We start from the raw sequence: 27,923 nt of genomic DNA, 5'->3' as shown, positions 1-27,923 counted from the left end.
AGTGTAATTGATATGTTTGCTCCCAACTCTATCACAATGCTTTATAATTACGTATATTTTGTTATATTAGATGCTTCTCTATGAGATGTGTATTCTTTTGTCTTTAATTGACATTAAAAGTGGTATTTAGGAAAGTCTGTATTTTAGTTCTAGTGGTTACCTTTGTAATTATACCTCTTTAAAAAAAAAACCTGGGTCCCATTTTCTTTTATAATCTTTTACCATAGTTTATCCATGTTTATCCATCTCCTTTAACTCTCACCTATGGCCTATTGTTTCAGTCGGGATCCAGTCAGAAGAGAGACCACACAGTAATTTGAACAGAGAGAGTTAATATAAAGATTTGTTATGTATAAAAGGAGATTGACGTAACAAGAAATTGGATAAGAAGTAAGAGAACTCTAAAGAATACAGGAACAGTGGCCAGAAGGAGCAGCCCCTACCCTAGGGCTGAGATGGAGCCCCCAAGGAAGAGCCCCACCTCCTACCCCAGAGCTGAGATGGAGACCTCACTGGAAGGGACCCTGCTGTGGCTCGCTGAGGTGCCACACTGGGAGAACATGCTGGAAAACTGTCCTCTAGGAAAGTCATTCGCAGGGAGGTGGCTCACTGGAGGCTTTGCCGTGAAACTGTCTGATGTGGGTGTTGGGGGAAGCTGGTGACCTCTGGGTGCTGCTGCCCTCTGCTGACTGCCGTACACTGCAGAAGCCTGACACTGGAGAAAGCTTGGGTTCCGGAGGCGCTTCCGAAGGCTGCCCAGGAGCACACCTGGTTCCTCCTGCAACGGCCTTCCAGGGCCTTCTACTGACAGAACTTAACAATGAGTCAACTGGCAAAGGCAAGATAAGAGGGCCCAGATCCATTTTCATGAGCAGGTGATGAGGGTTAATTTGGCACCTGTGTACAGCAATCAAGAAGCTTATTTTCCTCTTTCCCTTTCCTTTCTCCTCTCGTTTTTACTTGCTTTTCTACTTTATCACAAATTATAACATTTGCACATTACCTACCCTCATCTCTCCCTTTGTTTTAGTCTTAGATTGACATATATATGTATATGCATATGTATGTGTATGTGTATGTATATATATGTATATAAATCTTCATCATAAGTCCTTTGGCTGAAGTTTCCCAGTCTTCTCAAATTGGATGAAGTGTATTCTCCAGCAGTTTTATTTTATTTTTTAAAAAGATTTATTTATTTCTCTCCCCTCCCCGCCCCCCCACCCCGGTTGTCTATTCTGTCTATTTGCTGCGCCTTCTTTTGTCCACTTCTGTTGTCGTCAGCAGCACGGGAATCTGTGTTTCTCTTTGTTGAGTAATCTTGTTGTGTCAGCTCTCTGTGTGTGCGGCACCATTCCTGGGCAGGCTGCACTTTCTTTTGCACTGGGCGGCTCTCCTTACGGGGCGCAGTCCTTGCACGTGGGGCTCCCCTACGCGGGGGACACCCCTGCATGGCAGGGCACTCCTTGCACACATCAGCACTGCACATGGGCCAGCTCCACACAGGTCAAGGAGGCCTGGGGTTTGAACCGCGGACCTCCCATGTGGTAGATGGATGCCCTAACCACTGGGCCAAGTCCGCCGCCCTCTGACAGTTTTAAAAGAAAGACTCATGGGTGCAGGATTCTTTAAGTACTGATTGAAAAACAGAAAACTGTCTTTGCTACTTGAACGACAGCTTGTCTGGATATAAAATCCTTGGTTCACACTTCAAAAACTTGAAGGTTTAAAAAGTGTTGCTTCATTGTTGTGTGTTGCCTTTGAAAAGTCTGATGCCAGTCTAATGATTTTTCTTTTCTAAGTTCTTGGATCTTTTAGCCTGAAAACCTTGAGGATTTTTTAAAAAATCTTTGATATCTAATGGTTTTATTAGAATGTGTCTCAAAAGTGAATGTTCTGAGTTAATTTTCCGAAGTACTCAGTAGGCTCTTTCAATATGTATATATTTTTTTCTCCTGGAAAGTTTTCTTGGATTATGGTTTTTAAATAGTAGTTCCATACCATTGTTTAGTTTTTCTTCAGGGACTCCAATAATATAAATATGATTTCTTCTTTGTCTTCCATTTCCATTACTTTCTTCCGACTCCTTTTACTTCTTTAACTCATTTTCATGCTCGATTGTGGTCGTGTCTTGCTTATCATTTGGGGCTCTCACCAGGCAGCCTCATTAGGACGACATCGTCCTTAAACCCCATGTGGCCATCCCTGATGCACCACCGTGATGTGATGCCCAGGGAAGGCAGGCGAGCCGGAAGCCTGCCCACTTCCTTAAGATCATCCGACTTTTGGATGCTTCTCCAAAATGCTTCATTGTAGGAGCAGACAGAGTGGGCTCCGAGCAGATGCGACAGATCCACACATCCCTGCGTGGTTAGGCTGTGGTGCTGATGGGCAAGAAGCCATCTGAGCACTTCCGGAAAACCACCCAGCCCTGGAGAAACCGTTGCCTCATATCCAGGGGGATGTGGGCTTTGTGGTCACCAAGGAGCACCTCACTGAGATCAGCAACATGCTGCTGGGCAGCAAGGTCCAGCCACCACCTGGGCTGGGGCCACTGCCCCCTGCGAGGTCACTGTGCCTGCCCGGAACACTGGTCTAGGGCCCTAGAAGACCTCCTGGGCTCTAGGTATCACCACTCAGACCTCCAGGGGCACCATGGAGGCCCATCGTGCACTGATGACGACTGGAGAGCAAGTGGGAGCCAGCGAAGCCACACGGCTACACACAGTGGAGGTCTCCCCCTTCTCCTTTGGGCTGATCACCCAGCAGGGGGTTGACAACGACAGCATCTATAGCCCTTAAGCCCTTGACGTCCAGAGGAAACTACACTCTCGCTCCTGGAGGGCGTCCGCGAGGTTGCCCGCGGGTGTCTGCAGGTCGGGCACTCGCCTGTTGCATCACTACCCTTCTCTCAGCGTGGTACCAGCGAGTTCTGGCTTTGTCTGTGGAGACTGAGTATACCTTCCCACTCGCTGAAAAGGTCAAGGCCTTCCTGGCTGATTCGTCTGCACTTGTGGCTATTGCTCCTGCTGCCATTGCAGCCTCGGCCACAGTGGAAGCCAAGGAGGAGCCAGAGGAATTGATTGGGATATGGGATTTGGTCTCTGACTAGTCACCAAAAAGCAGCCAACTCAACTAGCATTTTTAATTCTGTTTATTTTCCATTTACTTAAAAATCTTATATTGACTTAGTTTTTTAAATCAAATAGATTTAACTGATACATATTAGTAAAACAATCCATCCAAATTTGTACAATCAATGGTATTTGGCATAATCATGTACTCAACTGGCATTGTGAAATGAGGAAATAAGGGCTTACTTCTCTTACAAAAAATAAAATTTTTATCTGGGTCTATTCTCCTTTGGGCATTTTGTAATTTACTCTTTATTTCTATGATACTGTTCTGTTTCTTCTATTTGTTTTCTATGTTCAATCAACTCTCTTGTCATTTCTTCCTGGGTTTATTTTTTTCGCTTTAAAATAGCTCATTCAAGACAATTTTTTATATCCTCCAGCTTTTGAGTATATTAGGGTCCGTTGGGAGTGTTACAGTTTTCTTCTGCCTCTCAGCTGTATGCAAATTCCTTGGTTGATACATAATGAAAGTCATTTTCTATTTTTGCAAAAGAGTTTATGAACCTGTTATCTTTTTCTTGTTCATTTTTTTTTGTGGTATTGGGGTGTTTTATAAGATTCCTCGTTTAATGCTGCCCTCTTCTGTCAACTTGGCAAAATCCAGATCCCCTCGTGGATCTATCAGGTGTTTTTCAAGAAGGGACCGTCGGTCCTGATTTTGTTGTCTTGCAGGAAGTTTGCACCCTGCCTATCCACTCCCATTAGCCCTGAGTCCTCCTTTTCTTTCCTTGCCCTCCAGGAGCCCCAGGGGCAGGAAACCTGAGCAGCAGAAGGAGCAGAAGAGACCCTTTCACCAGGCCACTGAAGCCCAGGCCACTGGTCGCTCCCCCACCCGGCCCTGCTGACGGCTGCGTCCTCAGCATCCGGGGCCTCTGCTCGCCTGGCTTTGCAGACCCTGCTCTGGCAGCCTGGTCATGGAAACCTGCCACCGGATGACACAACACTTGTACCACCAGCTGGGTGACCGAGCAGACAAGTCACTCAACCTCTGCCACCTCCAGATCTCCTGCAGGGCTGTCGCAAGGAGCAAATGAGGCAACGCGCATAGGAAACGCCAGCCAGGCAGCAGAGCAGGCCTGCGTGCCCCTGACTCCGTAGTGTCTCGAGTATTTGGAAAAACACGTCTAGTCCTTCCGTGCGGGGTTCCCGAGCAGACTGGCTTTCCTAGGGGCTGGGGTGAGGAAGCACCCCCAGCCCCAAAAGCATTACCAGCCAACGGGCCCCTCCCAGAACCGGCTCCAACCACCATAGGCCCCAGGGGCCCAGGAAGGAGACACCCATCCGCTCCAGCCACCCCTTCCGCCTGTCAGTCCACCACCCGATCTAGCCTGAGTTCCCTGGGCTAGGGACCCTGCGAACCTCAGGAGTTGAAAAAGCCCCAGCCCACAGGTGAGGAAGTCTGACCACTAGCTCCAGCCTCGTTCCCAAATCGCTGGGTAGCCCTGGGCAAAGTCAGACCCTCTCTGGGAAGCAAAGAAAAAGACGTTGGTCTCCCATTTCCTCGACCGGGGTTCTGGAGAATCCTGGCACATCTGGGTGGAAGGGAACTTTGGAGCTCTCCAGTCCCGGGGCTCCTGGTCTGGAAGGTTCCTTAGGGCCCGTTTCCCACATCCACGTGCCTGTCCCTAACCAGGACCCGAGGGAAAACAAGCCCAGCGAAGCAGGCTGGCTATGGTTGGATTTACGGAAAAGTCACAGGAGCCTGGCTTAGGACCCCACAGGGCTCAGACGGCGACCGACAGCCCACGGAGGTAGTCCCCTGCCAGGGGCAGCACGGCCCAGTCATCGGTGCGCAGAGCCACCGGCACCCCGTCCACCTGGGCCGCCTCCAGCCGCAGCAGCAGCCTCGAGTTGGGGGGCAGGTGGATGGCTACGTGGTAGCTGGCGGGGGGCTGGGCTGCCACCACAAAGGGCTCCAGGTGGCGGGACACCAAGGCCTCGAGCCCCTGCGGCCCCAGCGGGCACCACACGCGACTCTCGGCGCCCTTCGGCAGGCAGGAGGCCCAGAGCTCCTCGAAGAAGGCCGGCCCGGCCCCCCTGGGGGGCTGTGGGAAAGGCAAAAAGAGACTGGCGAAGCCCACAGGCAGGGGTGGCAGCTGGGTGTGGCAAGTGAGGCCGGCGGGCGTGGTGTAGAGGGCCCGGATGTGCAGCTGCGTGGGGGCCGGGCGTCGGGGCTGCAGGGGCAGGGGCAGGAGCAGAGGGCGGCCCGGGCACAGGCAGGGCACGTGGACGGCGCCCAGGGGTGCGTAGAGCTGTCCCTCCACGCGGAAGCGCAGCTCCAGGGAGTAGAGAGGCTCCAGCGCCTCCGCCTGGAGCTGCAGGACCGGGCCGGGGCCCTCGGGCCTGCGGGGGCCGACGCTCAGCCGCAGCGGGGCGGGGGCCTCCTGCACCGTCAGCGCCGCGGCGAAGCCCTGGTTCTCGGCCACCAGGGACGAGGTCAGGGCGGGCGCGGCCAGCGAGGGGCCCAGGGCCACCCCCAGCTTGGGCGCTGCCAGGTGGGCCGAGAGGAGGTAGTAGAGGCGGGCATGGTCCCGGCCATCGGGGTCCTCCAGCCGCCCGGCCAGCTCCTGCAGGAGGTCCACCAGGCCACCCGCGGCCCCGGCCCGCAGCAAGGCCCTGCAGACCCGCAGCAGGGCCTGCTCCAGGCCCCAGTCCGTGCAGTGGGCAGCCGCGGCCCGCAGGAAGCGGAGGGTGGCGCCCTGGGCCTCCCCGTCCGCCACCTCCGCCAGCATCTGCAGGTGCCAACGAAGATCCCCGCCGCTGCCGTCCCCGCACACCACTGCCTGCCGCAGCAGCCCCCTCAGCGGCTTCGCCAGCTCAGGGCCCACCCGATCCAAGAGGTCCACAAAATGGGGGGCCAGTGCGGGCCGGGCCTGGTACAGCTGGGCCAGCCCGTAGGTCAGGGGTGGCAGCACCGAAGGACACGTGGCCAGGCAGCGGGCAGCCAGGTAGGAGGCCTGGAAGCAGAGAGTGGCTGAGGCCCGGGGACCCCCCTCCAGGGCCGCCATCTGCCGCAGGCCGGCCAGCAGCTCCCCCAGGTAGCGCCGTGGGCTCTGACCCCCGCCTTCCCCCTCCTCTCCGTCCTCGGCGCTGAGCAGGCACAGCAGGTGCAGGCGGGCCAGGAGGGCCGGCGGGTCGTGCAGGAGACTGGGCAGGAGGCCCCGGCACTGCTGGGGCCCGAGCAGCAGCGGGGCGGCCTCCTCATCCGTGGGGCCCAGCGGGCAGTTCTCGGGGAAGTTGAGGAGGCAGTGCAGGTAGAAGAGGTGGGTGGGCAGGGGCAGGGCGGGGTGCTGGGCGGCCAGGGTGAGCCGGCGGAGCAGCAGGGCCTCATCCTGGCCCGTGAACATGGCCTCGCCGAAGGCCGCCTTGAGCGCCAGGACAGCGTGCAGCAGCGCCAGCTGGGCCGTGCCCAGCAGCCGCACCAGCTGGGGCTTGAAGAGCGCTGGCGGCTGTCCCCGCCTGCCCCGCAGGGCCCAGCCCAAGAGCCACAGAAGCTGGGCCTGGGCCACGGGCGTGAGGAGGTAGGACACGTCCAGGAGCTGGGCCACGACCGCCCGCAGCTCCCGGGCCTGCTCGGGGCTGGGCTCCAGCGCTGCCAGGCCACGGTCCCCCTCCTCGGCAGCCGGCCAGCTGGGTGCCTGGGGCTGGAGGTGGGCATCGCCATCTCCCACGAGCGTCCAGTCCCACGGACTCTGACCACCCCCGGTCCGGGGGTCGCTAGCCGTGAGCAGGCCCTGCAGGCTGGCCCCAGCCCGGGCTTGTACCCCCAAGGTGTTGCATAGAGCAAGCGCCAGCAGCAGGCTGAGGGGCTGGACTGGGCCCTCGCGCCCCAGCAGGCCCCGCAGCAGCCCCAGGCAGCCCCCCAGCAGCCCCGGCTTGCAGCTCTCCAGCTCCCGCAGGCACTCGCAAGCCGTGGCCTGCAGGAGGCGCTGTTCCCCGGCCGGGCCAAAGCCTCGGCCCAGATCGCGGCCCGAGGCCAGGCCTAGCAGCAGGGGCAGGAGGCGGCCGGCGGCTCCCGAGGCGGGGCCCAGCGCGTCTCCGGCTGCCAGGATCGTGGTGGCCGCCAGCAGCAGGGGCCGCCGCAGCGCCGAGGGCCGCGGGGGTAAAAGGAGCAGGGTGTCCAGCAGGGAGTTGGCGGCCGCTTCGGCCGCGGGGGCATCGGGCCACAGCTGCGCTGAGAACTCCAAGCTCAGGGTCAGCAAGGAGACCTGGGTGGGAGGGGTGCATGAGGACGGTCAGGGCGCGGGTAACCGCGGTGACCAGAAGCGCCAGGGCAGGGGCTGCGGGAGAGGCCTACCTTGATCTGCTCGCTCAGCTTCTCACTCCTCAGGTCGCTCAGCAGGTCGCGCCCCAGCCCCTCGCCCTCAGGACCTGCCAGGAAGGCGGACGGGCTGGCCCGGAAAGCTCCGAGGCGCTGGGCCCAGGTTTCCCGGCTCCGGGGTCCCATGATCGGGCGCGCAGCCGCCTGCGTAGACGAGGAGGATCAGGTGGCGAAGACGCGCGGGGACCCGCCGCCGCCAGAGGGCGCCCGCGGCCGCCGGCCCGGCGCCCCGCACCCCGCGCCGCCGAGGGGCTGCCGTCCCCCCGCAAGGCGGGTCTCGCAGATCCCAGCAGGGACCCCCGCGCCTGCCGCCCCAGGGTCTCGCGGGGGGGGGGGGGACGCCGGGGGAGGGGGCCAGCCGGGGTCCCCGCGAGGCGGAGCGCGGGCGGGCAGGGGCGGGGCGGCGGGGTGCGTGCGGAGCGCTCATTAGGCCGCCCGCCCGCGGCGCGCACCGAAACCACAGCGCCGCCCCGGCCCCCGGCGCCCGCGGTAACGGGCCGGCGGCTCACCCAGCCTGACTCAGGCGCCGCGGCCGCCCGGCTCCTTCCGGGCTGGCGGGCGGCGCGGGGCGGGGCGCGCGGGGCGGGGGCGGCCGGGGCGGGGCCGTAACGGGGCCGCCGCCCTCCCCGCCGCGCCCCCGCCGCGCCCCGCCTCGCCCCCGCCGGCCGGCAGGTGCCGACTCGCTGGTTTCGCTGGGGCTGAGTAACTGTCCCGCCGCTCGCCTGCCCCCCTTCCCCGAAACCGCCGCAGGCCCGGGCTCCGGGACAGCGGGGCGGCCCCCGCGCCGGGGTGCGGGCCCCGCCTCCGGCCCCGGCTCGGCCAGCGCCTGCCCGGCTGGGGAGGGGCGCGGCTCCCCCCGCCCCGCCGCCCCGCCGCCCCGCAGCCGGCGGCAGCCGCGGCCTCGTGGACGGCGCGGGTTGCGGGTCCCGCGTCTCCAGGCGGCCGCGCGGGGGTGCGGTCCCGGGGCGCCCGCAGGAAGTGCCGCCGCGGCCCCTGCTGAACCGGTCGGGCGGGCGCCGCGGGGCCTGGCTTGGCTTCCCCGACGCCGGCCCTGGCCCCGCACCCGCTCGGCGTGGGGGCGCGGGGCCGGCGCCGGGGTCGAGGCCGGGTGGGAGCTGCTGACCTCTGCGAGGCCGCGCCGAGGCCCGCAGGGGCCGCGGGTAAGCTCGACCGCGGCGAGCGGGCGGCCTCGGGGCCCCCGGGGCCTAAAGCTCCGAAACAACGGGATCCGGCCGCGGGCCGTGCGGACTGGCAGGTCCCGGCGGGTCACGGGGCTCGCGGCGCGCGAGGCGAGAGGCCAAGCTGAACCAGAACCCAGCACGCCCCTGGGCCCTGGACCCTGGACCCTGGACCCTGGGTGTCTGGGGACTCTGGGGGGCTCACCGAGCGGCCTCTCCTGGGCCCGGAGCCCGGGCCGCAGACCCTGCCTCCCGCCCGACGGCCTGCCTAAGGCCTCCGGCCCTGATCAGCCGACTTTGGAGCTGAAACAGGCTTGAGCCCCCGTGCCAGCCGCTGCCAGCTCACCTCTCCCCCTCCCCCGGGCTGTGCCGGCCCCTCCCCACAGTGGCGGAGTCTGAGGGTGGGGTAGGGAGAGCTGGAAGGAGCCCGCCTGGGCTGCCGGTGCCCACGGGCCGAGGGGGGGATGGAGCCATCCAGAGGGACAGGCCCAGCCGGACGACCCGATCGTGGCTGCCCTGGCTCCACATCTGACTCACGGGCGGCAGCCCCAAACCACTTCCCTCTAGGTGCCTCAGTTTCCCCGTCTATTAAGTGGGAGGGATGACTCGGCCCAGGAGGCTGGGGGTGGGGCCGCCTGGCTCATTAACCCCAAGATGAAAAGTGGGGATGAGAGCAGCCCTGGGGGGGGGGGAGGCAGCTGGGCTCTGAGGAGGAGCCTGGCTGGCCTCCCTGTTCTGAGGCCCACGGGGTGCTGATAACTGCACCCCAGCCCTCCCCACTCCAGGGAGGGAGAATGGTTATTAAGCCCCGTGGACAGTCGAGGCAGGCTTCAAAGGGTAGGAAAGGCAGGCGCTGGCTCTGGCCCCAGTTCCGGCTCTGCCAACCTCCAGCCCTCCTGGGTCTCAGCTCCTTGGGGCCGAGGATCTGGAGAGTGAGCGCCCATGATGGGGGGGAGGGGTCCTGCCTCATCCCTGAGGCAGACGGACACAACCACATTCAGTCCCTGAGGCTCACAGCAACCTGAGGGTTCACAAGCGAGGAAAGGGGGCCCAGAGGGGCCCAGTCATTTGCCCCAAATCACACAGCTCCTAAGAGGTGCTCTGGGGATTTCAGCTGCCCACTGCCCCCCAACCCCGGCTCGGCCGCCGCACCAGCTTAGCCCTCTTGGGTGTCCAGCACCCTGGATGGGCCCTGCTCTCGCTAGCTTAGGTATCTGCCCCACCATGGGAGGGTGGTCAGCAGACCAGCCCCCCAGAGTGGCTGAGCAGGGAACTCCGCATTCAGTGCCCACACCGCCTTCCTTCGCATCCTGCTGAGTGTCCATCAGTACAGCCTGGTTCTGGGGAGACACTGGACAGACACAAGGGGTCCAAAGCTGTTTTCCCATCTGTGAAATGGGGTACTATGAATTCCATCCTCAGAGCACTGGTTGCTGAGATACGTGAAGCTCTAAAAAGAATAAGTCCAGAACAAGTCAGTAGGCAGGTCTATTGAATGAATAGGTTCACAGTGGCAGGAGCTAGGGCAGGGGGTGGGGCTGCGCACTAACGGGGATGGGGCTTCTTTTGTGGGCGAGGAACATGAGCAGGAATTAGATAGCGGTGGGGACTGCACAAGCCTGAATATATCAAAATCCACCAAATGGCACAATTTTTTTTTAAAGAGCTGGCTTTTTCTTTAATAGACTTTTTAAAATCCTCTTTCAAGTTGGCTCCCTGGTCTGTTTGCTAGTTGTTATGCTTTATATCTGCTCATTTTTCTTTTTTTGCTCATTGTCTGCTCTTTGATTTTGCCCGTCTGGTCAGGTTTTTTTGGGCTCATTGTCTGCTCGTTGTTTTTGCTCATTGTCTTTGTTTTCTTTCAGGACCTCCCATGTGGGGGGTGGCCACTCAACTGCTTGAGCCACATATGTTCCTACCGGCATGCTTAGAGTGGATTTTTTGATATATGAATTGTATCACAATAAAGTTGTTAAAAATGGTGTTAAAGAAAAGGAATCCCTCACAGGACTTACAAATAAGGAGAGGGGGACACACAACAAATATGACGAAAATGGTTTCTTGGAGGGAAATATGTGTGAGGAATGGCTCTGGGGCCACCCTGCCTCAGGCTACCACCATATCCTGCTGGGACCACTGCAGTAGGTTCTGCACTGTTGTCCCTGCTTCCACCCTCACTTCCACCCTCCCCCCCACCCATCACGCACACACACACACACACTCCTTTCTCCCCGTAGCAGGTCCTGCAGCTCCCAGACCCCACGGCTGCCCACCACACAGCCTCATCCATGGAGACCAAGCTCTCAAACGACATTTCCTACACCCTCCCTGCTCACTGTCGCCGTGCAGCCACTGGAGCTTTCTGCTCACACACACACCGGGCTCATTCCTGCTCTGGGGCCTTCGTAGCAGTTTGTCCTTCCGCTGATTCGAATCTTCCTCACTCTCTTTGCAGGCCGCTCCTGCCTCTCGTTCAGGTTGCAGCACCCTAGCCCGCTCCCGCTCTGTTTAAATGTTCTGCATCACACAAGTTGCCTGTTTGTTTGCCTTGCATCGCAGGATCCCCACTGCCGAGCTTATAGCAGGTGCACAATAAATATTTGTTGAATGAATTAAAGAATGAAGGACATAGGGAAACGGACTTTGGCCCAGTGGTTAGGGCGTCCGTCTACCATATGGGAGGTCCGCGGTTCAAACCCCGGGCCTCCTTGACCCGTGTGGAGCTGGCCCACGTGCAGTGCTGATGCGCGCAAGGAGTGCCGTGCCACGCAAGGGTGTCCCCCGCGTGGGGGAGCTCCACGCGCAAGGAGTGCGCCCGTGAGGAGAGCCGCCCAGCGTGAAAAGAAAGTGCAGCCTGCCCAGGAATGGCGCCGCCCACACTTCCCGTGCCGCTGACGACAACAGAAGCGGACAAAGAAACAAGACGCAGCAAATAGACACCAAGAACAGACAACCAGGGGAGGGGGGGGAATTAAATAAATAAATAAATCTTTTTTAAAAAAAAAGAATGAAGGACATAACAGGCCTTGGACTGAGCGCTGGGTAAACAGAGCAGAAGGTCCCTGTTCTCATGGAGCTCACGCCTGGGCTCAGTGTTTGCCCAAAGTCACACACACTGTCTGGCTCCAGAGCCGCCCATAAGCTGCTGGCCAAACACTGGCAGACTGCGGGGCAAATTTAACCCACAGAGGTGTTTTGTCTGACCCATTCCATGTTTTGGAAATAATTGAGCCAGCATGTTAAAACTGAATTTCACATATAGATCTGGACTTCTGGTTTCTCTTGGAAAATGGCTAGCTGTGTGGCCATGGTGGATTTCTGTACCTGAATGGCAGTGATTGGCAGGCACTGGGCTGTGATGGCCCGTTTTGATAGGTATGTTCGCTACTATCCCCACCACTCTCCCTGACAGCCAGCGTCAGTTGCCTTTTGCCATGAACTGCCATTACTATTTTCCTTATAATAAAGGAATATGCTCTGTCTCTATGTCTCCACTAAAACTGGGAAAAATGAAAGGCTGAATGGTCACATGAATCAAGAAAAAAAGGGATAGTCATTCAACAAATCTTTATTGAGCGCCTACTATGTGCCAGGCACAGTTGCTGCTGGAGCTGTAACAGCAAACATCATCATCAATCCCTCCCTCCCTGGGCCTCGCCCCGTAGGTGGTACAGAACTTTCTTCATACAAGTGAAGGCTTTGGACGAGCTGTCCTCGCCCACCTGCCCGCTAGCCATTGGCGTTGCTCCCAACAAGAAAGGCCGCCTCCTGGGTACAGGGTCGTCCGTGAAGCCCTCAGCACAGCACCCACCAAGCGCCTACTGCGGGCTCGCCCTAGTCAGGGTCTGGCACGAAGAACGTGCTCAAGAAATACGAGCGGGATGAGTAAACTCATCTATTGTCCATGGCCTGTCAATTTTGTTTCTCCAAGGTTTAACTCAATAGATCAGCACATAGTAGGTGCTCACTCAGTGTCCGTTCAGGAAAGGTACACAGGGGGACAAGGGAAGTGTGGGCCGTGTAGAGGCAGAGTCCTGGGAAAGACAGGGGAAGGGGGCCGGCAGCAATGCCCCTCCCTCCAGAGACCCCTGCACCCTTCCAGTGACTTAGGAAACAGGCTGCAACAGGGAGTGTGTGGAGGGGGAGTCAAAGGCCCATCTCCCCCCAAAGCCCCCACCAAGGAGGGGCGCCACCAGCCCTGGGGGTGGGGGAGGTAAGGGGATATGAAGAGGTTCTTGAGCCTCCTCCATCTGTCTGGGGGGAAAAAATGACATCTTCCGGTAGATGGCTGAGAGTTCATCAACAGGCTCCGTCCCTTTGCCTGCAACTACCCCCGACCTTTGAACCGTGTGAATTCATTTATCAGGGGCGTTTCCTCCCCATCCATTCCAGCAAACATTTGCGAGAAGGGGTGCGTGTGTGGTAGGAATCCTAAAATGCTCGTTTACTTTACCTGGGGGGAGTGAAGGGGAAGCTAACAAGAGGAAGAGGGTCCCACCCCTGCCTTGAACAGGTCTGCTGGTAGAAGCCCAGGATGCCAAAGCGGCCCAGGAAGGTGTGTCCTGGAGGCCACCAAGCACTGGCTGGCTCATGGGGAGACGTAGGCACCTCCAACGGGGCCTGGGGTCTGGGCAGAGCCCCGGGTGGGGTTGGGGGTGCATCCCAGGCTGAACCTCAGCCCCGCGAGGGCTGTGGGGAAGAGACGGGAGCTCCCTGCGGTGGCGGCAGCCGGCCAAGGGACGCTGAGTCTGGAGTCTCCCGCCTTGCTTCGCCTGAAAGCCGGCCATGGAAGGAGGATGAGGATTTCTGGGGGGGGTGACCTCGGCTCTGGGGTCTTTCCGGATCTCAGGGGAGGCAGCACGGATGAACGGCCGGAAATCCCGGGGGCCGGGCATGCAGGCGGGTGCGTCCCGCCTCCCCGCCCACCGGCCTGCGCGCTCCGCGGGCCCCGCGTGCCTGCGCGCACGGCGCCGGGGCCCAGCAAATGCCTCTGGGCTGAACCACGAATTGCTCAGCCCAGGCTTGGGGACCCGGGGACGCCCGGCGCAGGCCAACAAGTGTGGGGCGGGCCGCCCGCTCCCGCCCGGCGGCTTCGCGCCTCCCCGTGCGCCCCGGGCCGCGCCCGGACGGCCCGGTCGGGCGAGTTGCCTTTCATCACCCGGCGGGCGTGCGAGCGCCCGGTGCACATAACGTTGCCCCCTCCCTTCCCGCCCCTGCTCCCTCCGAAACTCCCGCTTGCAAAGGCCGGCGCGCCCGGCTGGGAGGTCCGGGGCGGAGGCCGGGCCGGCCGGGCCATCGGGTCCTGGGTGCTGGGTGCCCTGCGCCCGCCCCCGCCGCCCCGCCCTGCTCGGGCCGCGAGGCCACCTCCCCGGCAGCGGAATGGAAACCGGTTCGACAGGTAACAAATAGGTGGGTTGTCACCGTTATTTCCCAACGCATGCGCCGTCGCTCCCCGGGACACTCCAAGATAATTAGATCGGATCACCCCCACCCCCCGCCCCAGCCACCAACACTCACCGCCGCGAGCCAATAAAGCGTGAACCCGTCCGTCCGGATCGCACTTCAGGACTTCCCGAGCGGCCGCGGGGGACGCCAGTCGAGCCGGGAGACGCTGCCCCGCCGCCCCGCGCGCCCGGCCGCGAGGACGCCGTTCCGAGGGAGGCCGGCGACCGCCCCCCGGCAGGGGCTTCCCGCGGAACGTGCGGGCGCCTGGGCGAGCCCTTCCCCCGAACTGCCCCGCGCCTCCGGCCCACGCCGGCCCGCGTCTCGACCGTGCGGGGCGACGAGGGCTCGAAAATGCCTCGCGCGTTCCTGGTGAAGAAGCCGTGCGTCTCCACGTGCAAGAGGAACTGGAGCGAGCTCCCGGACGAGGAGCGCGGCGAGATCTACGTGCCAGGTGAGCGGCCCGCGAGCCCCGGGCGGCGGCGGGGACGCCGAGGGGACGCCGAGGGGGCGGCCGGCCGCGCCGCGGGACCTGGCCGGCGGGCGCCCGGATTTCAGGTTTAAGCGACCGCAGCCCCGTTAATCCGCGGCGCGACCGACCCCAAGCGGCGGGGGGCGGGGGCCGATCCCGGGCTGGAGGGGGGGCGGCCCGGGCGGGGGGGCGGCCCGCGTGCCGCCGCCTTCCCCTCCCCTCTACCCGCCCGAGCCGCGGCGCAGGGGAGGCAGCGGGGTGTGTCACCGCTCAGGCGACCCTCCACTCTCGCGTCGTAAATCCAGAAACCCAGGGCTTTTATCCGCGGGAGGAGGGCGCTGGAGCGGTGCCACTTAGGGGGGGGAAGGGAGCGAACTGGAGTTTCGACCGAGATTTCTGCAAAATGCTTAAGAGAAGATTTGGACTTGAAGCTGCTTTCACAGATCGGAGCCCCCTCCCTGACAAAACTGGTGGCCAGGTGGTGCGGGTGAGGCTACTGAGGGCCGGGCGCCCCCGCGTTTACCCGGGACCCCCGCCGCGAGCTCGCGGAGCACCTGGCTCGCCCTTCAGGCGAAGGGGGGCCAGCTCTCTCCTCTGTTAGCAGCCCTCCTCCTCCTCGCAGAGGACACAGCATTAGCAGGAAAGTGATTTAAGGAGCCCACCCCTCAGCCGGGGACTGATCCCGGGGCTGCCGGGGTGGCCGGTTTATTTCGGGCGACGCCTTGACAGCGCCGGCGTCCACTTTGAATGAGTAACTCCAGTTGTTTCGTGTTGTTGTTTCCTCCGCTGGCATCCACCTCTCCAAGCGCCCAGAACACTTCAGCTCCCTCCTGCCCTACCCCCCCCCCCCCCAGCAAACCTTTGGTCGAGAGAAGGTCGAGCGCCTTCCCAAGTCCCCTTCCCCAGGCTGGGGGGGTCCAGGGAACATCCTGCCCAGCGCCTCCAAGGGGGAGAGGTTGTAATTAACCAACCGACTTTGACCCTTGATCTGCCAGGAGCCTTGGCACAGCCCCAGGCCTTGTAGGAAAGTGGTGAAATGGGGGTGGTGAGGGGCCCTGGAAGGGCTTCTGCCTCAGTTTCCCCCTTGAATAAGCTGTTGGGGAGCGTGTGTGGAGGGCTGGGGTGTTTGTGGCCGATGGCGCCGGCAGGGCGGTTTCACAGCCTACCCTCACCTCAAGCCGCTGGGGCCCCCTCTTCTACATCCTTCGTCCTGAAAACTAGGACCTGTGCCAGAAGTCCCGGATGGCCCCAGGGGGGAAACTGAGGCAAAACGGGACGTGAATTGCCTGGGCACATGATTGGACTAGGGTGTGGGCCCAGGACCGTGCCTGTAGTTTCTTGCTTCGCTGCGTACCCTGGCAAGGGCAGCGCCAGGGAGCCCCCTTCCTTGCTCCTCCCGCCTCCCTCACCTGTTTGACTTGCTGCTCAGCGGCTCCTGGGGATCTGATAAATTGAACCTGGACTGTGTTAAAGGTGAGCCGAGCCTTGAGCCAGATGCAGTGTGCTGCTACTTTTCCCTTTATTTCACATCCCAATCGGTAACAGATCGTGTTGACTTTTACAAAGGACAAAGGAATTCCGTTTGTTCCAGTCATGGGTTTCCTTGCACTCTGGTGTATTTCCCCGTTGCAGCTGGGGTGGGAGTGGGGGCGGGGGAGAGGGAGACCTGCACCCCAGGGGCTGCCCCATCAGGTGCTAGGGAGAGCTTCCGGGTGGTCTGTCCAGGTGAGCAGAGATGTGGGGGCAGCTTGGATGGTCAGGCTGGGGGGGTGGGGTCAGAAGATGAGGGTGCAGGGGCAAATTTGCCCCTCTCTGGGGTCAAGTAAAGGGGAGAGGTCAAAGTACCTAATTTTACCTCAAAGCCACGTGTCTGCTTGGAGAGTGTTCCCACCGGTTTTGGAAGTGAGAAAGGGAATGTTCCCGGCCCACACTCGAGCGCCTCGGGTGGCCTGGGCCCTTCCACGGCCAGCCAGCCGTGACCCAGCAGCCGGCTCGGCACGGTTCCTTCCTCCTGCCTCGCAGACTCGCGGCTCGGCACGTTGTGACTGGCTGCGCACTGACCCGCTCCCGCTGGGGGCACCTGAGGGCTGGGGAATGAGGGCTGTTCTGGTTCTGACCTTCCTCTCAGTGCCCTCGGGACCCCCAGAGGCCTGTGGGAGAGGAGGTGATCTGACTGGAAACCTGGGCCCAGCCTGGCGCCGTGGGCGGTCACGCCAGCTTCCCCCTGAGGCAGGAGCAGAATCTAGAGGTTTCCGTTCCCTGTGCCGAATCTTTCTCCTCAGCCTCACTCTCCTCCCCAAACGGAGGGCAATTCCAGTGGTGCGCGCACGGGGCTGGAGATGCCTCCACTGGCCCTGGAGAAGTCATAGAGTCAGTGGCTCCGCTACCACTGCCTGGGCCCTGGAGGCTGAGAGCCTGGGTCCTCCCCTGCCGCTCCTTGGGTCAGCACCGCTGTGAAGTGACAGCTTCTCGAGGATGAACCCAGGGTTCCTTCCGCCCTGTGGGCTGAAGGGGAAGCGTTCCTCCTCTCGCTGGCAGAGCAGCTCCTGCCGAGGGAAGGAGAAATGAGCCAGGAGCACCCAGGGGGCCCACCCGGGCCCCCAGCCCCGCCCCACCCCCCAGCCTCCTAAGTGGCTGCTCTGGCTGTGTAGTCTGAGCACCACCCAGAGGCGGGCAGCCAGACCCAGCCAGCTAGGCCGTGTGGGAACGTGGGTAGCTTTTATTGCAGGATGAGTTAGGAAGGCTTAGACAGTTAGCGTGGACCCCAGAGTTCTGTGGGTGGGTGGGGTGGGAGAGCTTGGGCCTCAGACGAGTAGCCTCGTGTTCTTGGGAAGGGTTTGGCCCTGATGGAGATGCTCGCCGTGCTCTCCCGGGCCAGCCTGGGAGAGTGGGCAGCCAGGCAGTGGGCAAGGACAGAGGCGCCTCCTGGACCTGGGCTAGAGGGGCGCCAGCTGTCCCACCTGGGTGCCGTCACCTAAGCCCCTGAGTTATTTGTTTCTTTGTTCCAGAAAGCTAGCAGTGAGGGCCCAGGAGGACAGGCAGTGGAGCCTGGCCGTTGCTGATGAACCCTGTTCGTTGTCCACAGGTGTTCCGTGGAGGTCCCCAGGTGTGCCCAGGCCGGGGCTGGTGGAAGGGTGGGGAGGATGCAGAAGGAAGCCCAGCTCCCGGCCACCCAGGGCAAGCCACCCTGGTGCGAGGGCTGAGGGCATGTTTTTAGCTTCATTGCGAAAAGCATTTGGAAAGGGGGAAAAGATATTGCCCGAGAGAAACCCTTTTGGCAGTTCACCGACTGGAAACAAAAGGCCGAGAGACAGGCCCGTTGTGTTTGCAGGGCTGCCTGCCTGTGCCCGTTGGCAGGCGCTGCCTTCCTTACTGGCTAGCTGACCTGCAGGGGCCCCTGCCCTTCCTGAGGAGGGTGCAAGGCTGCCAAGGTGAAACACGGCTCCCCGGGGCCATGCCTTCACCCGGGGTGGGAGGCAGGCGGCCGAGCAGGCCCGGTGTCCTCACTGCTGCTTCCCTGGCTCTCCCCAGAGAGCTGCAGCCAGGGCCTCAAGCCGGGCCCTGTCCTGAGGCCTGGGCCAGGGTACGGCCTGGTGCTCTGCCCACCATCTGGACCTGCAGCTCTCAAGCCGAGACGGCAGGTCAGCGACGAGGAGCCCCTCGGATAGGAAGCTGCCGTGGACGCAGCCCCTTCACACCTGCCTTGCTGCTCTGGGCAGGGGCAAGGTGGGCAAAGCAGGAAGGGAATCCACAGGCCCCCAAGGGACCAGGGAGAGGCCTGGGCTGCTCTGGCCTTGCCACTCTCCACGGCTGCGGGCAGGCGATGAGTAGCCACAGTGGCCGCCACCTTGCCGGAAACGTCTAATTAGGGGACAGAGCAGCGCACACAGGGGCCCGGGCAGCTCCGCGCCCTGCCCTCTGCCTCCCAGTGACACTCACTGGCAGGTGCGGCACACCAGCAAGCACTCCCAGCGCGTGTGATGGCAGCAGGGACTCTCATGGGGGTGGCAGGCAGACAGGTTTAGGGGTGGATGAGGCAAACATCCCCGCCCTGGCCACCCTGTCACTGCTGGTGCTGCCTCCCCTGCCCCAGCTCAGGGTAGAGATGGTCCAGGGAGGCAAGCAGCCAAGCTCACGCCCTGGGTCTGGCTTAAGGTCTGTGTGCCAGGGGAGAGGCAGGCGGAGCAAAGAGGTTTCTTCCCAAGCTGGCTTGGAGACCGAGAACCCCAAGTAAGGCCTCCCCTCGAATGGAGCAAGAGGGCCCAGCAGGACGACTCATCTTGGGTGGAGACCAGTCGGCCCTCACCTGCTGCCACCTCTTGCCTCCACTGCTCCGAGGACACAGTGGGGCGGCCGGGTTCAACTTCTGGGAGCCTCATCACACTCTCTGCTGCGGCGAGACAAGAAGGCTGAGTGGCCTGCAGGTGTCCACCTGGCTGGAGAAGTGGACATTCTCCTTCAGCACCACACCCTTGGCCGAGACCTCCAGGAGCTGGTGAACCGGCTTTGAAGCTACTAGCACTGACACACCATCCCGGCCCCGGGCCCTGCATGCAGACAGCACGACCAAGTGTGCCCTGACCACCGGGCCCTGAGCATGCGGCCCTGCCGTGGTGTGGAGGGAGGCGCGGCGCCAGCCCAGAGGCCAGGCCGGGGGTGAATCAACTCCCGGAACGAGGTGGCTCATTAAAGCCACCGGGACAGACGGACGCCAGTGCCAGCAGAACGGGTTCTGGGCGGCGGGCAGGCGCACTCTGCTCCTGTCAGGCCTTTGTTGTGTTTTGAGGGGGCGAGAGCTGGGGCCTCTCCTGAAACTTGGGCGCTTTCACAGTCACAGAACTCGGGGACTCCGCTGCTCCCGCCTTCCCCGCCAGCCTGCCTGCGGCCTGTGGCCTCGTCCACTGGGTCCCAGGGGAGGTTCCCGTCCAGCTCTCTGTCCCGCCCGCTGGGGAAGGGACAGGGTGCAGCCCCTTCACGAGCTGACATCCCCAAGCAGCCTCCGAAGCTTGCTCCTCCTGCTTTCCAGGGCTCCTCTTGGGTTTTCGGAAGTTTGGAGAATGTTTCTCGCTTATAGGCTTCGAGTATGTAACAAGGAGAAAAAGGACGAAGCTGAAAAATCAGATCGTCTGCCCCAGCTCTGTGGGCTGTGAGCCTTGTCTCCTCTGTGTCACGCAAAAGAGCACTTTATCCCCCGCCTCACTAGGCAGGACTCGGGCTTCGTCTCCAAAGCCAGCCTCCCCGGACCCGTCGAGGGCGAGGTGTGTGCCACGGGGAGCAGCCGCGTCAAAGGCCGTGGGTATCGGCCTGCGCGGAGGAGCCGGCCCTCGCCCCGCCGCAGCCAGCGGTCCCTGGCTGGGGGGTGGGTGTTGTGCAAGGGCCAGGGCCCGCCCAGGGCACTGTCAGACCACAGCCTCCTGCTGCTCCCCGGCCTCCTCCCTGCTCCACCTACGGCCTGTTTGCGCGCAGAGCGGGGCCCAGCCCTGCGGGTTCGGCCCGGAGGAGGAAGGGGCTCGGACCCCCCGACGCCCGCCCACCCCTTCCAAGGCCCGGCCGCTCAATCTGCCCGGCAGAGGGGCCTGGAGAGGCGCAGACCCCCGGACCCTTACTGGGGCAAGGACGAGCCTCTGCGAGCTGGCCCTGGGGCCCAGCCCTGCCGCGGTGCCCTCTGCCCTGCAGGTGCGGGAACGAGGCCCGGAATCCGGAGGGACTGGCCGAGGTGGGGCCAGCAGACGACTCCGGAGGGGTAATTGGCAGGGCAGGGTCGGTCCTCCCAGTTCCGCTAAGACACTAATTACTCAGTGGGCAGGCCTGCGGGCCGCGGCGCTTGGCTGGCGTCACCTGTAATTACCTTAATGGGGCGGGAGGGCAGTGCGGCGTGCGGGGGGTTGGGGGCAGCCCCGTTCTGCCGCATGCCAGGCAGGGGAGGGGCGCGGGCCTCCGTCCTGGCCAGCCTGCTGCCCGGGAGCCGCTCCGGGAGCCCCGGGCCCTCCTCTCACCCGCAGCCCCTCACCTGGGTGTTCTCTCCCCAGTCAGCCTGGGCTTCTGCCCGCTGCAGCCCTACCGGGAGCCGGAGCCGTCAGTGGCCGAAGCCCCTTCTTGCCCTCTGGCTTTGGACATGAGCCTTCGGGACCCCAGCTACAGCGCGGCCCCGGGCCCCTGTGTGGTGGCCCAGCTGCCCTCGGAGGACATGGGGCGCCTGGCAGAGCCCCAGGGCCGTGAGCACGGCTTCCTGCGCACCAAGATGAAGGTAATTCCCTCGCGGGCCTGGGGACCCCGCGCATCTGGGCCTGGGTGTGGCCACGAGTCGGGAGTGGAGGCCGAGGGAGAGACCGGCCAGAAGCCTGCCTGGGGGGAGGGTCCCGGGGGAAGGTGCCCTGCCGGAGCCCAGGTGAGGGCGGGGGCAGGGCGGTGAGGCTAAAGCCAGACAGAACGCCAGGTACCGGGAAGAAGCAGCAGGTCCAAAAGGAATTCAACCCCTTGGAGCCGGAGCCGGGGGGGGGGGGGGGGGGTTAGTGTAGCTTCTGGCCCAAAGGGGCAAGCGAAGCCACGGGAGGGCCGCCTCTGCGGGGGCTCCTGTCCGCACCATGGTGAGAATGAGGGCTGGCATTGGCGTGGCCAGTACCTGCTCCCTGGGCATGTGCCCGGCGAGCACCACCTTGCCTGCGTTTCAGCCCCCACACCAGCGTCTGTGGCCTTCCATCGAGGGCAGGGCTCGAGACGCAGCAATGAGAAATGCCCCAGCTTTTGAGAAGAAGGCAAGCAGTAGGGTTGTCCCTGGCCGGGTCTGCATTCCTGAAGGGTGCAGGATCTAGAGGCTTCTGCCAGTATTCTAGTGGAAGGGTTTTCATAGTGCCACCCTACATGCCAAAAGATTGGGGGGAAACCGGAAGTGGCAGTGGAAAGCTGTTCTTTGCTCACTCCCCTGCGGCGGTCGAGGTGCACGTGGTGACAGGGAATGAGGTGCTGGTGCCTAGCCAGGAAGCAGGCCCTGGGCTCCCCCACTGTTCCCAGGGGCCTCCAGAGAACAGAGGGAGCAGGACAGGGGATGTGCCAGACGCTCGGGTCCTGATCCCAAAAGGTCTCAATTAACTGGCCACAAGGGGCATCTCTACCAAGTGCCCAGATGGAGGGAGGGATGGCGTGAGGATGTGCACCGGTGCAGGGCGTTGCTGGTGACAGGGCCACCCACAAAGCTCAGGCAGCCTCCAGAATGTACAGAGGTAGACCACGGAGAGCCACATCCCCTGGGGCTGGCCAGGGCATCTGGAGAGCGCTGCTACTCCCCTGAGCAGCAATCTTAAAAAGATGTATTGCAGTGCCCAGAATTTCTTGCAAAATAACCCAGGCAGGGGCGGGAAGAGGCAAAGGTAGAGCGTGTCTGGCCCCCAGAGGCAGGGCATGGGGGCTCATGATACTAGTCTTTCTACTTTTGGGTATATTTGACATTTCCCATAATTAAGAAAAGAAAGTGAAAAAGGTTTACAGACAAGGGGGCCATCAGGTGACCAAAGGATCCAAACCCTGCCCCGTCAGCCGGGCTCAACCAGGGAGCCGGGCTGGCCTGCAGGGCTGTGATGAGGACCAGCCCCCAGCGTTTTTCCCCATTCAAGGAACGCGCAGAAAGTGCTGAGGCAGATTTGGCTCGACCTCAGGGAACTCTCTTAAGAGCTGGGGCAGCCTGGTGACGGCGCAGGCCACTTCAGTAGGTGCTTGGGTTTAGGATCCCCGTCTAGAGATGGTGGGACCCTTGAAAGGAGGCTCTGGAGACCACCGGGAGGCTGGGCCTGATGACCCAAAGGTCCCTCCCAGCGCGACGCCGCCAAGCGGTGGGAGCAGGGGCAGGGGCTGCTGCTGGGTCCTGCAACCTGCCGGCCGGGGTCCCCGCCACAGACGCCCCCTCTCCCACAGGTGACCCTGGGGGAAGGCCCCAGCGGGGACCTCTTCAGCTGCCCCATCTGCCAGAAGGCCTTCACCTACCAGCGCATGCTGAACCGCCACATGAAGTGTCACAACGACGTCAAGAGGCACCTCTGCACATACTGCGGCAAGGGCTTCAACGACACCTTTGACCTCAAGAGACACGTCCGCACCCACACTGGTAAGGGCACCCTGTGGCTAGGCCCGGCTCCACCCGACCCTGCCTGGCCGAGGCCGTGGGGACTATTCCAGCCATCCCTGCTCTCCTGCAGGCACGGGTAGCCTGGGGCCGCAACTCAGAGCTCGGGGCAGTTTCCTCAGGTCCTCCATTAGGACTTTTGATTGCAGATCTGTCGGGGGCTGGTGTGGGGCAAGGCCCGGCTGTCCCTCCTCCCTGGAGCCGGGTAGCTGTCCTTTCCGGCTAGCTCTGAGGGGGACAGTGGGGGGAGCTGGAGCTGCCGCCCCCACTGACCCGCCCCCCCACCACAGGCGTGCGCCCCTACAAGTGCAGCCTGTGCGACAAGGCCTTCACACAACGCTGCTCCCTGGAGTCTCACCTCAAGAAGATCCACGGCGTGCAGCAGAAGTATGCCTACAAGGAGCGCCGGGCCAAGCTGTACGTGTGCGAGGAGTGCGGCTGCACGTCCGAGAGCCAGGAGGGCCACGTCCTGCACCTGAGGGAGCAGCACCCCGACAGCCCGCTGCTGCGCAAGGCCTCCAAGAAAGTGGCCGCGGCCCTGCAGAGCACGGTCACCTCCCTGCTGCAGGGCGGCCCCCGCCTCTGAGCCGTCCACCCGGACGCTGGGTGTCAGCACGGGCCTGGGCTCCGCTGCGTGTTTTCGTCTCAGCCGCCGAGGCCAAGCCTGGGAGGACGAGTGTGGGAGCTCCCCGTGGGGGCAGGGGCCCAGGGAGTGGCCACTTTCCGTGAGGGTGGCCCTGCTGCCCCCCGCCCTCGGCGCACAGGGCAGGCGCGGCCAGCAAAGAGCACCCTCTGCCAGCACCCAAGGTGGGGAGCTGGCGACGGCCACCATGACTGTGTCAAATGCTCAGGGGTGCAGGGAGGCTCAGCCCTCCTGACAGGGAAACACAGTGCCTGCACGCAGCTGTGTGTGTGTAACACAGTGCCTGCACGCAGCTGTGTGTGTAACAACAGTGCGTGCACCCAGCTGTGTGTGTAACACAGTGCCTGCACACAGCTGTGTGTGTGTGTTACATAGTGCCTGCTCACAGCTGTGTGTGTGTAACGCAGTGCCTGCACCCAGCTGTGTGTGCATAACGCAGTGCCTGCACTCAGCTGTGTGTGTGTAACGCAGTGCCTGCACCCAGCTGTGTGTGCATAACGCAGTGCCTGCACTCAGCTGTGTGTGTATAATGCAGTGCCTGCACTCAGCTGTGCGTGTGTGTATAACGCAGTGCCTGCACCCAGCTGTGTGTGCATAACGCAGTGCCTGCACTCAGCTGCGTGTGTGTGTGTGGGTAACGCAGTGCCTGCACCCAGCTGTGTGTGTATAATGCAGTGCCTGCACCCAGCTGTGTGTGTGCATAACGCAGTGCCTGCCCCCAGCTGTGTGTGTGCATAACGCAGTGCCTGCACGCAGCTGTGTGTATAATGCAGTACCTGTGTGCAGCTGTGTGTAAAGCAGTGCCTGCACACAGCTGTGTGTGTGTAACACAGTGCCTGCACACCTCTGTGTGTGCACGCGCACATCTTTGTGCAGGTGGCCTTTCCACGGATCACCTCATTTTTCAGAAATCAACTACAAGGTGCCAAGGAGGCTTTATTTCCTTTTTTAGAGATGAAAAATGTACAGATATTAATATATTTTTGGTGCCTATGGCAACTGTTTTTAAGAGAGGGATGGAGCTGGCTTTTCTCCACTCCCACGCGGTTCTCTTTACCCCGGACATTTCACCCTCGTTCCGTGGCTCCCACCGCCCAGTCATCGCAGTTCCTGACACAGACCTCAGACCGTCCTCTCTGTTCTCCATCCCCTCTGCCAGGCAACACGGGGACCTTGTGCTGGCCCTGCCCGGGGCTCTGGCCCCCGCCCGCTCCTTTCGAGGCAAGCCTCTGGGTTACCTGGAGGTCAGGGTAACTCACCGCTCCCAGAGGCTGAGGCTCTGTCCAGCTGAGGCTTTAGGGGTGGCAGGGTGGGATGCTTGAAGTACCGAGCAGGGTGCAGGCCCACGCTGGGAAGCCTGCTCTATGCCTGGTTGAGTCAAAAATCCTATGGCAGCCGCAAAAAAGAAAAAAAAAAAAATTGGACAGATTCATAACCAACCACATCAGAAACCTCTAGAGGAAGAACAGTATTCTATGGTTAACAAATTTTCTCCTAACCTTTTTTGCTGGCTGATTTGCAAATGGCCAGGCTGGGGTTCAAGTCCCATCTCTGGGCTGCGCCCACGGGAATCAGCAAGGCTCTCTTGTCCCGTGCCTCCTGCTGAAGGGGGCGGGGAAAGGCCATCACACTCTGCACCTCAGTCTCCAATAACTCGCTGGGGGCTGGAGGTACAGCCTCATTCCATGGGTCATGGGTCAGGGGGAGGGACGATGGGCAGGCGCTGGAGCCGGAGGGCCAGCCAGCGCCCCGAAGCCACCCCCAAGCAGGACCAGCCGCCACGTCCGTCCGCACGGTGTGGCTGGGCCGGGGAAAAGCAGACGCCTTCTCCCCACTTCCCTCACCTGTCACCTTCTCTGAAACCGTGTACAGCCTGCACCTGAAGACTTGCTCTGTTTCCCCTAGAGTACTTTCTCTTGAGAGTGTCTGGGAGTGCTGTATAGCTATAAAGTGTAAAGTCAGGTGACCAGGAAGCTGGTTTTGTTTACATATCTGGACCCCTGCGTTCATCGTCCACCGGAGGGAGTCAGACTCTGTGTTGTCTGTTTTATTTTATAACTTTCCCCCAACTATTAAAATCAGGGAACTATCCTTAACCGCTTTTCTGTTTTTTTCTTCTGGGACTCTTTTCTTTCCCCTGGACGGCAATTCATTAAAACAGTGGGTCAGTTCTATTAAAGCGCTATCCTTTTACCAGCGGGCCCTGGGTGAACACTGGAGCCTGGCCCCGAAGGCCGAGGCGGGCATCCACCTGCTTAAGGCCCCTGCATCCCTGCGTCCCCCCAGAGGCCAGCGCCACCAGGGGTTGCCAGCCCTGGGCCTGGGTCAGAGGAAGGAGGAGACTGCCCCCTGCTACTTTGGACACCAGGCTCCAGGGAAGGAACCGGCCCCAGCACGTGCTCTGCACTGCGTGTCAGTTCCCACGGCCCAGTGTCCGCGCTCCGAGGCGGGTGCTGGTGTTGCTGGAAGAGGGACATTGGCAACTGGCCCAAAGTCCCACAGCACTGGAGCTGGCGCAAAACCAGGCGGCCTGGCTCAGTCTGTGCTGCCGCCCACCACACTGCCTTGTGGGAAGTGGGGGGCACTTAGTGGGGCACCCGGCAGAAATTTTAGTGATTGCCTGGTCTGCCCCGGCACATACCTGGGGTCACTGGGGGGGTTGGAGTTCAGGGTTCTTCCACCATGCCCTGGCCAGATGGAGGAGGAGGGCCCTCAGGCCTCTGACTTGGACTGCCAGCGCGTGAGCAGGGTCGGAGTTGGTGTCCAGGCTGGGGTCAGTGTCCAGGTTGGGGTTGGTGTCCGCGTTGGTGTCAGGGTGGGTGTTGGTGTCAGGGTGGGTGTTGGTGTCTGGGTCCAGGTCAGGGTCGGGGTCAGGGTCAGGGTCGGTGTCAGGGCTGGGGTTGGGGTCAGGGTCAGGGTCACTGTCAGGTTGGTGTCGGGGTGGGTGTCCGGGTGCTGCAAGGAGAAGGGAACGCTGGCCTGACCTCCAAGGCTCCCCAAGAGGCCCAGAGGGTTGGGAAGGGCCCTCGTCTCCTCAGGAGCTGGGCATAGAGCAATTCCTCATCTCGAGACACCTCCCGATGGGAAATATGACTTTTTTTCCCACCAAATATGTCCCACCAAATAAGTCCCACCAAATATGACTTTTTTCTTTAAAGATTTATTTATTTATTTATTTCCTCCCCTTCCCCCCCTACCCCGGTTGTCTGTTCTCTGTGTCTATTTGTTGCATCGTCTTCTTTGTCCGTTTCTGTTGTTGTCATTGGCACGGAAATCTGTGTTTCTTTTTGTTGCATCATCTTGTGTCAGCTCTCCATGTCTCCATGTGTGTGGCACCACTCCTGGGCAGGCTGCACTTTCTTTCACACTGGGCAGCTCTCCTTACGGGGTGCACTCCTTGCATGTGGGGCTCCCCTATGCAGGAGACACCCCTGCGTGGCACGGCACTCCTTGCGCGCATCAGCACTGCACATGGGCCAGTTCCACATGGGTCAAGGAGGCCCAGGGTTTGAACCGCTGACCTCCCATGTGGTAGACGGACACCCTAACCACTGGGCCAAGTCCGCTGCCCCAAATGTGATTTTAATGTGTCCCAAGACGGGCAGAGCCCACTGTTGGGAACTCAGACAACTAACTGCCACGTGAACTTCAGGAGGAGGCGTGATGAGCTCCCCAAAAACCAGGGTGAGTGAGGCGAGGCTTCCTGGGGCCCCTGAGCCTCCGCGCTCCCTCCTACTCCTCACCCGGAAGAGCCCCTCTCTCGCAGGGTCTGGCCAGACGGTCACATCCTAAGGACCCAGAATGTTCTCCAGACCCAGTAGGAGGCTGTGGGAGAAATCAGACAAGCACGGGGGCTTGCAGATGACTGGGAAATGAGACCCAAGGGAGGAAGAGAGGCCAGTGCTTGTCCATCTATAGCTCGGGACAAATGGCGAGGCCAGATGCAAATGCCCTGGACCCACAGAAAGGAGCGGGTTTGCGGTGACTGCGTCTTGGAAGAGGAGGGCTTCCAGCCGGCTGGAGAAACTGAGGCCCTGACGAAGGCGGAAGGGGGGAGAGTGTTTCAGGAAAGGGCAGAGGAGGCTCGAAGACCCAAAAGGGAGAACAATTGGCATTTGGGGTGGGCCAGAGGGTCTCACCATCAGATCGACAATCTGGAAGAGGCTATGACTTATCATTTCATTCACTCATTGGGAGCATAGGCCTTTTTATTTTTTTGAGTCCTACCTTGGTGCCTCTAAGAAGACAGAATGGGATTCTGAGAGATAAGAAATTTGGGAGGGCCTTAGCAAGAGGGCCAGAAAAAGGAAAGAGTTGAGGCCAATTTATACTTTTAAATAATTTAAAAAGTAACCAAGGGGGAAGCGGATTTGGTTCAACGGATAGAGCATCCGCCTATCACATGGAGGTCCAGGGTTCAAACCCAGGGCCTCCTGACCTGTGTGATGAGCTGGCCCATGCGCAGTTTTGATGCACACGCAAGAAGTGCCGTGCCACATAGGTGTGTCCCCCGCATAGGGGAGCCCCATGCACAAGGAGTGCACCCCGAAAGGAGAGCCGCCCAGCGAGAAAAAAGTGCAGCCTGCCCAGGGTGGTGCCGCACACACAGAGAGC

At 61.3% G+C, this 27,923-nt stretch overlaps 2 protein-coding genes, 1 non-coding gene and 1 pseudogene across 9 annotated transcripts in view; 2 read left to right on the top strand and 2 right to left on the bottom strand.

Annotated features, from left to right (window-relative positions):
• Positions 1–455: 455 nt before the first annotated feature.
• LOC101439152 (large ribosomal subunit protein uL10-like) lies at positions 456–3,112 on the top strand (annotated as a pseudogene).
• Positions 3,113–3,136: 24 nt separating this feature from the next.
• AP5B1 (adaptor related protein complex 5 subunit beta 1) lies at positions 3,137–8,036 on the bottom strand. Its single transcript, XM_058305168.2, has 3 exons — positions 7,968–8,036; positions 7,435–7,602; positions 3,137–7,345 (listed from the first exon to the last, which is right to left on the bottom strand). Exons 2-3 carry the CDS (start codon positions 7,582–7,584, stop codon positions 4,862–4,864), a joined length of 2,634 nt encoding a protein of 877 aa, XP_058161151.1. The 5' UTR covers positions 7,585–7,602; positions 7,968–8,036; the 3' UTR covers positions 3,137–4,861.
• Positions 8,037–14,165: 6,129 nt separating this feature from the next.
• OVOL1 (ovo like transcriptional repressor 1) lies at positions 14,166–25,405 on the top strand. The gene is made up of 4 exons (XM_058305167.1): positions 14,166–14,532; positions 20,580–20,797; positions 22,459–22,648; positions 22,957–25,405. Exons 1-4 carry the CDS (start codon positions 14,433–14,435, stop codon positions 23,250–23,252), a joined length of 804 nt encoding a protein of 267 aa, XP_058161150.1. The 5' UTR covers positions 14,166–14,432; the 3' UTR covers positions 23,253–25,405.
• The window catches only part of LOC101419946 (uncharacterized), a 58,466-nt gene continuing 46,590 nt past the window's right edge, over positions 16,048–27,923 (bottom strand). For 3 of the 7 annotated variants that reach the window (XR_011649859.1, XR_011649854.1, XR_011649860.1), the window contains 6 exons: positions 24,809–24,911; positions 24,569–24,695; positions 23,025–23,141; positions 22,528–22,894; positions 18,857–18,986; positions 16,048–17,096 (listed from right to left, as the gene is read on the bottom strand). This is a non-coding gene — a transcript (uncharacterized protein). Of the gene's footprint in view, positions 17,097–18,856; positions 18,987–19,006; positions 19,626–22,527; positions 22,895–23,024; positions 23,142–24,568; positions 24,696–24,808; positions 24,912–27,923 lie in introns of those variants that run through there. The other 4 variants (XR_011649855.1, XR_011649858.1, XR_011649856.1 and 1 more) reach the window with 4 other exon arrangements.

This window comes from Dasypus novemcinctus, chromosome 10 (assembly GCF_030445035.2).
Source record: "Dasypus novemcinctus isolate mDasNov1 chromosome 10, mDasNov1.1.hap2, whole genome shotgun sequence".
Taxonomy (NCBI): Eukaryota; Metazoa; Chordata; class Mammalia; order Cingulata; family Dasypodidae; genus Dasypus; species Dasypus novemcinctus.
The sequence above is the reverse complement of the archived record's forward strand: the minus strand, read 5'-3'. Positions and strand labels throughout refer to the sequence as shown.

Bases quoted from the DNA above. Each gene is read 5' to 3' on its own strand.
- AP5B1 (XM_058305168.2), bottom strand. From the start codon at position 7,584: ATGGGACCCCGGAGCCGGGAAACCTGGGCCCAGCGCCTCGGAGCTTTC. The intron at 7,346-7,434 runs GTAGGCCTCTCC...CCTCCCACCCAG, and splicing joins AGCTGAGCGAGCAGATCAAG to GTCTCCTTGCTGACCCTGAG.
- OVOL1 (XM_058305167.1), top strand. From the start codon at position 14,433: ATGCCTCGCGCGTTCCTGGTGAAGAAGCCGTGCGTCTCCACGTGCAAG. The intron at 20,798-22,458 runs GTAATTCCCTCG...CCTCTCCCACAG, and splicing joins TCCTGCGCACCAAGATGAAG to GTGACCCTGGGGGAAGGCCC. The intron at 22,649-22,956 runs GTAAGGGCACCC...CCCCCACCACAG, and splicing joins ACACGTCCGCACCCACACTG to GCGTGCGCCCCTACAAGTGC.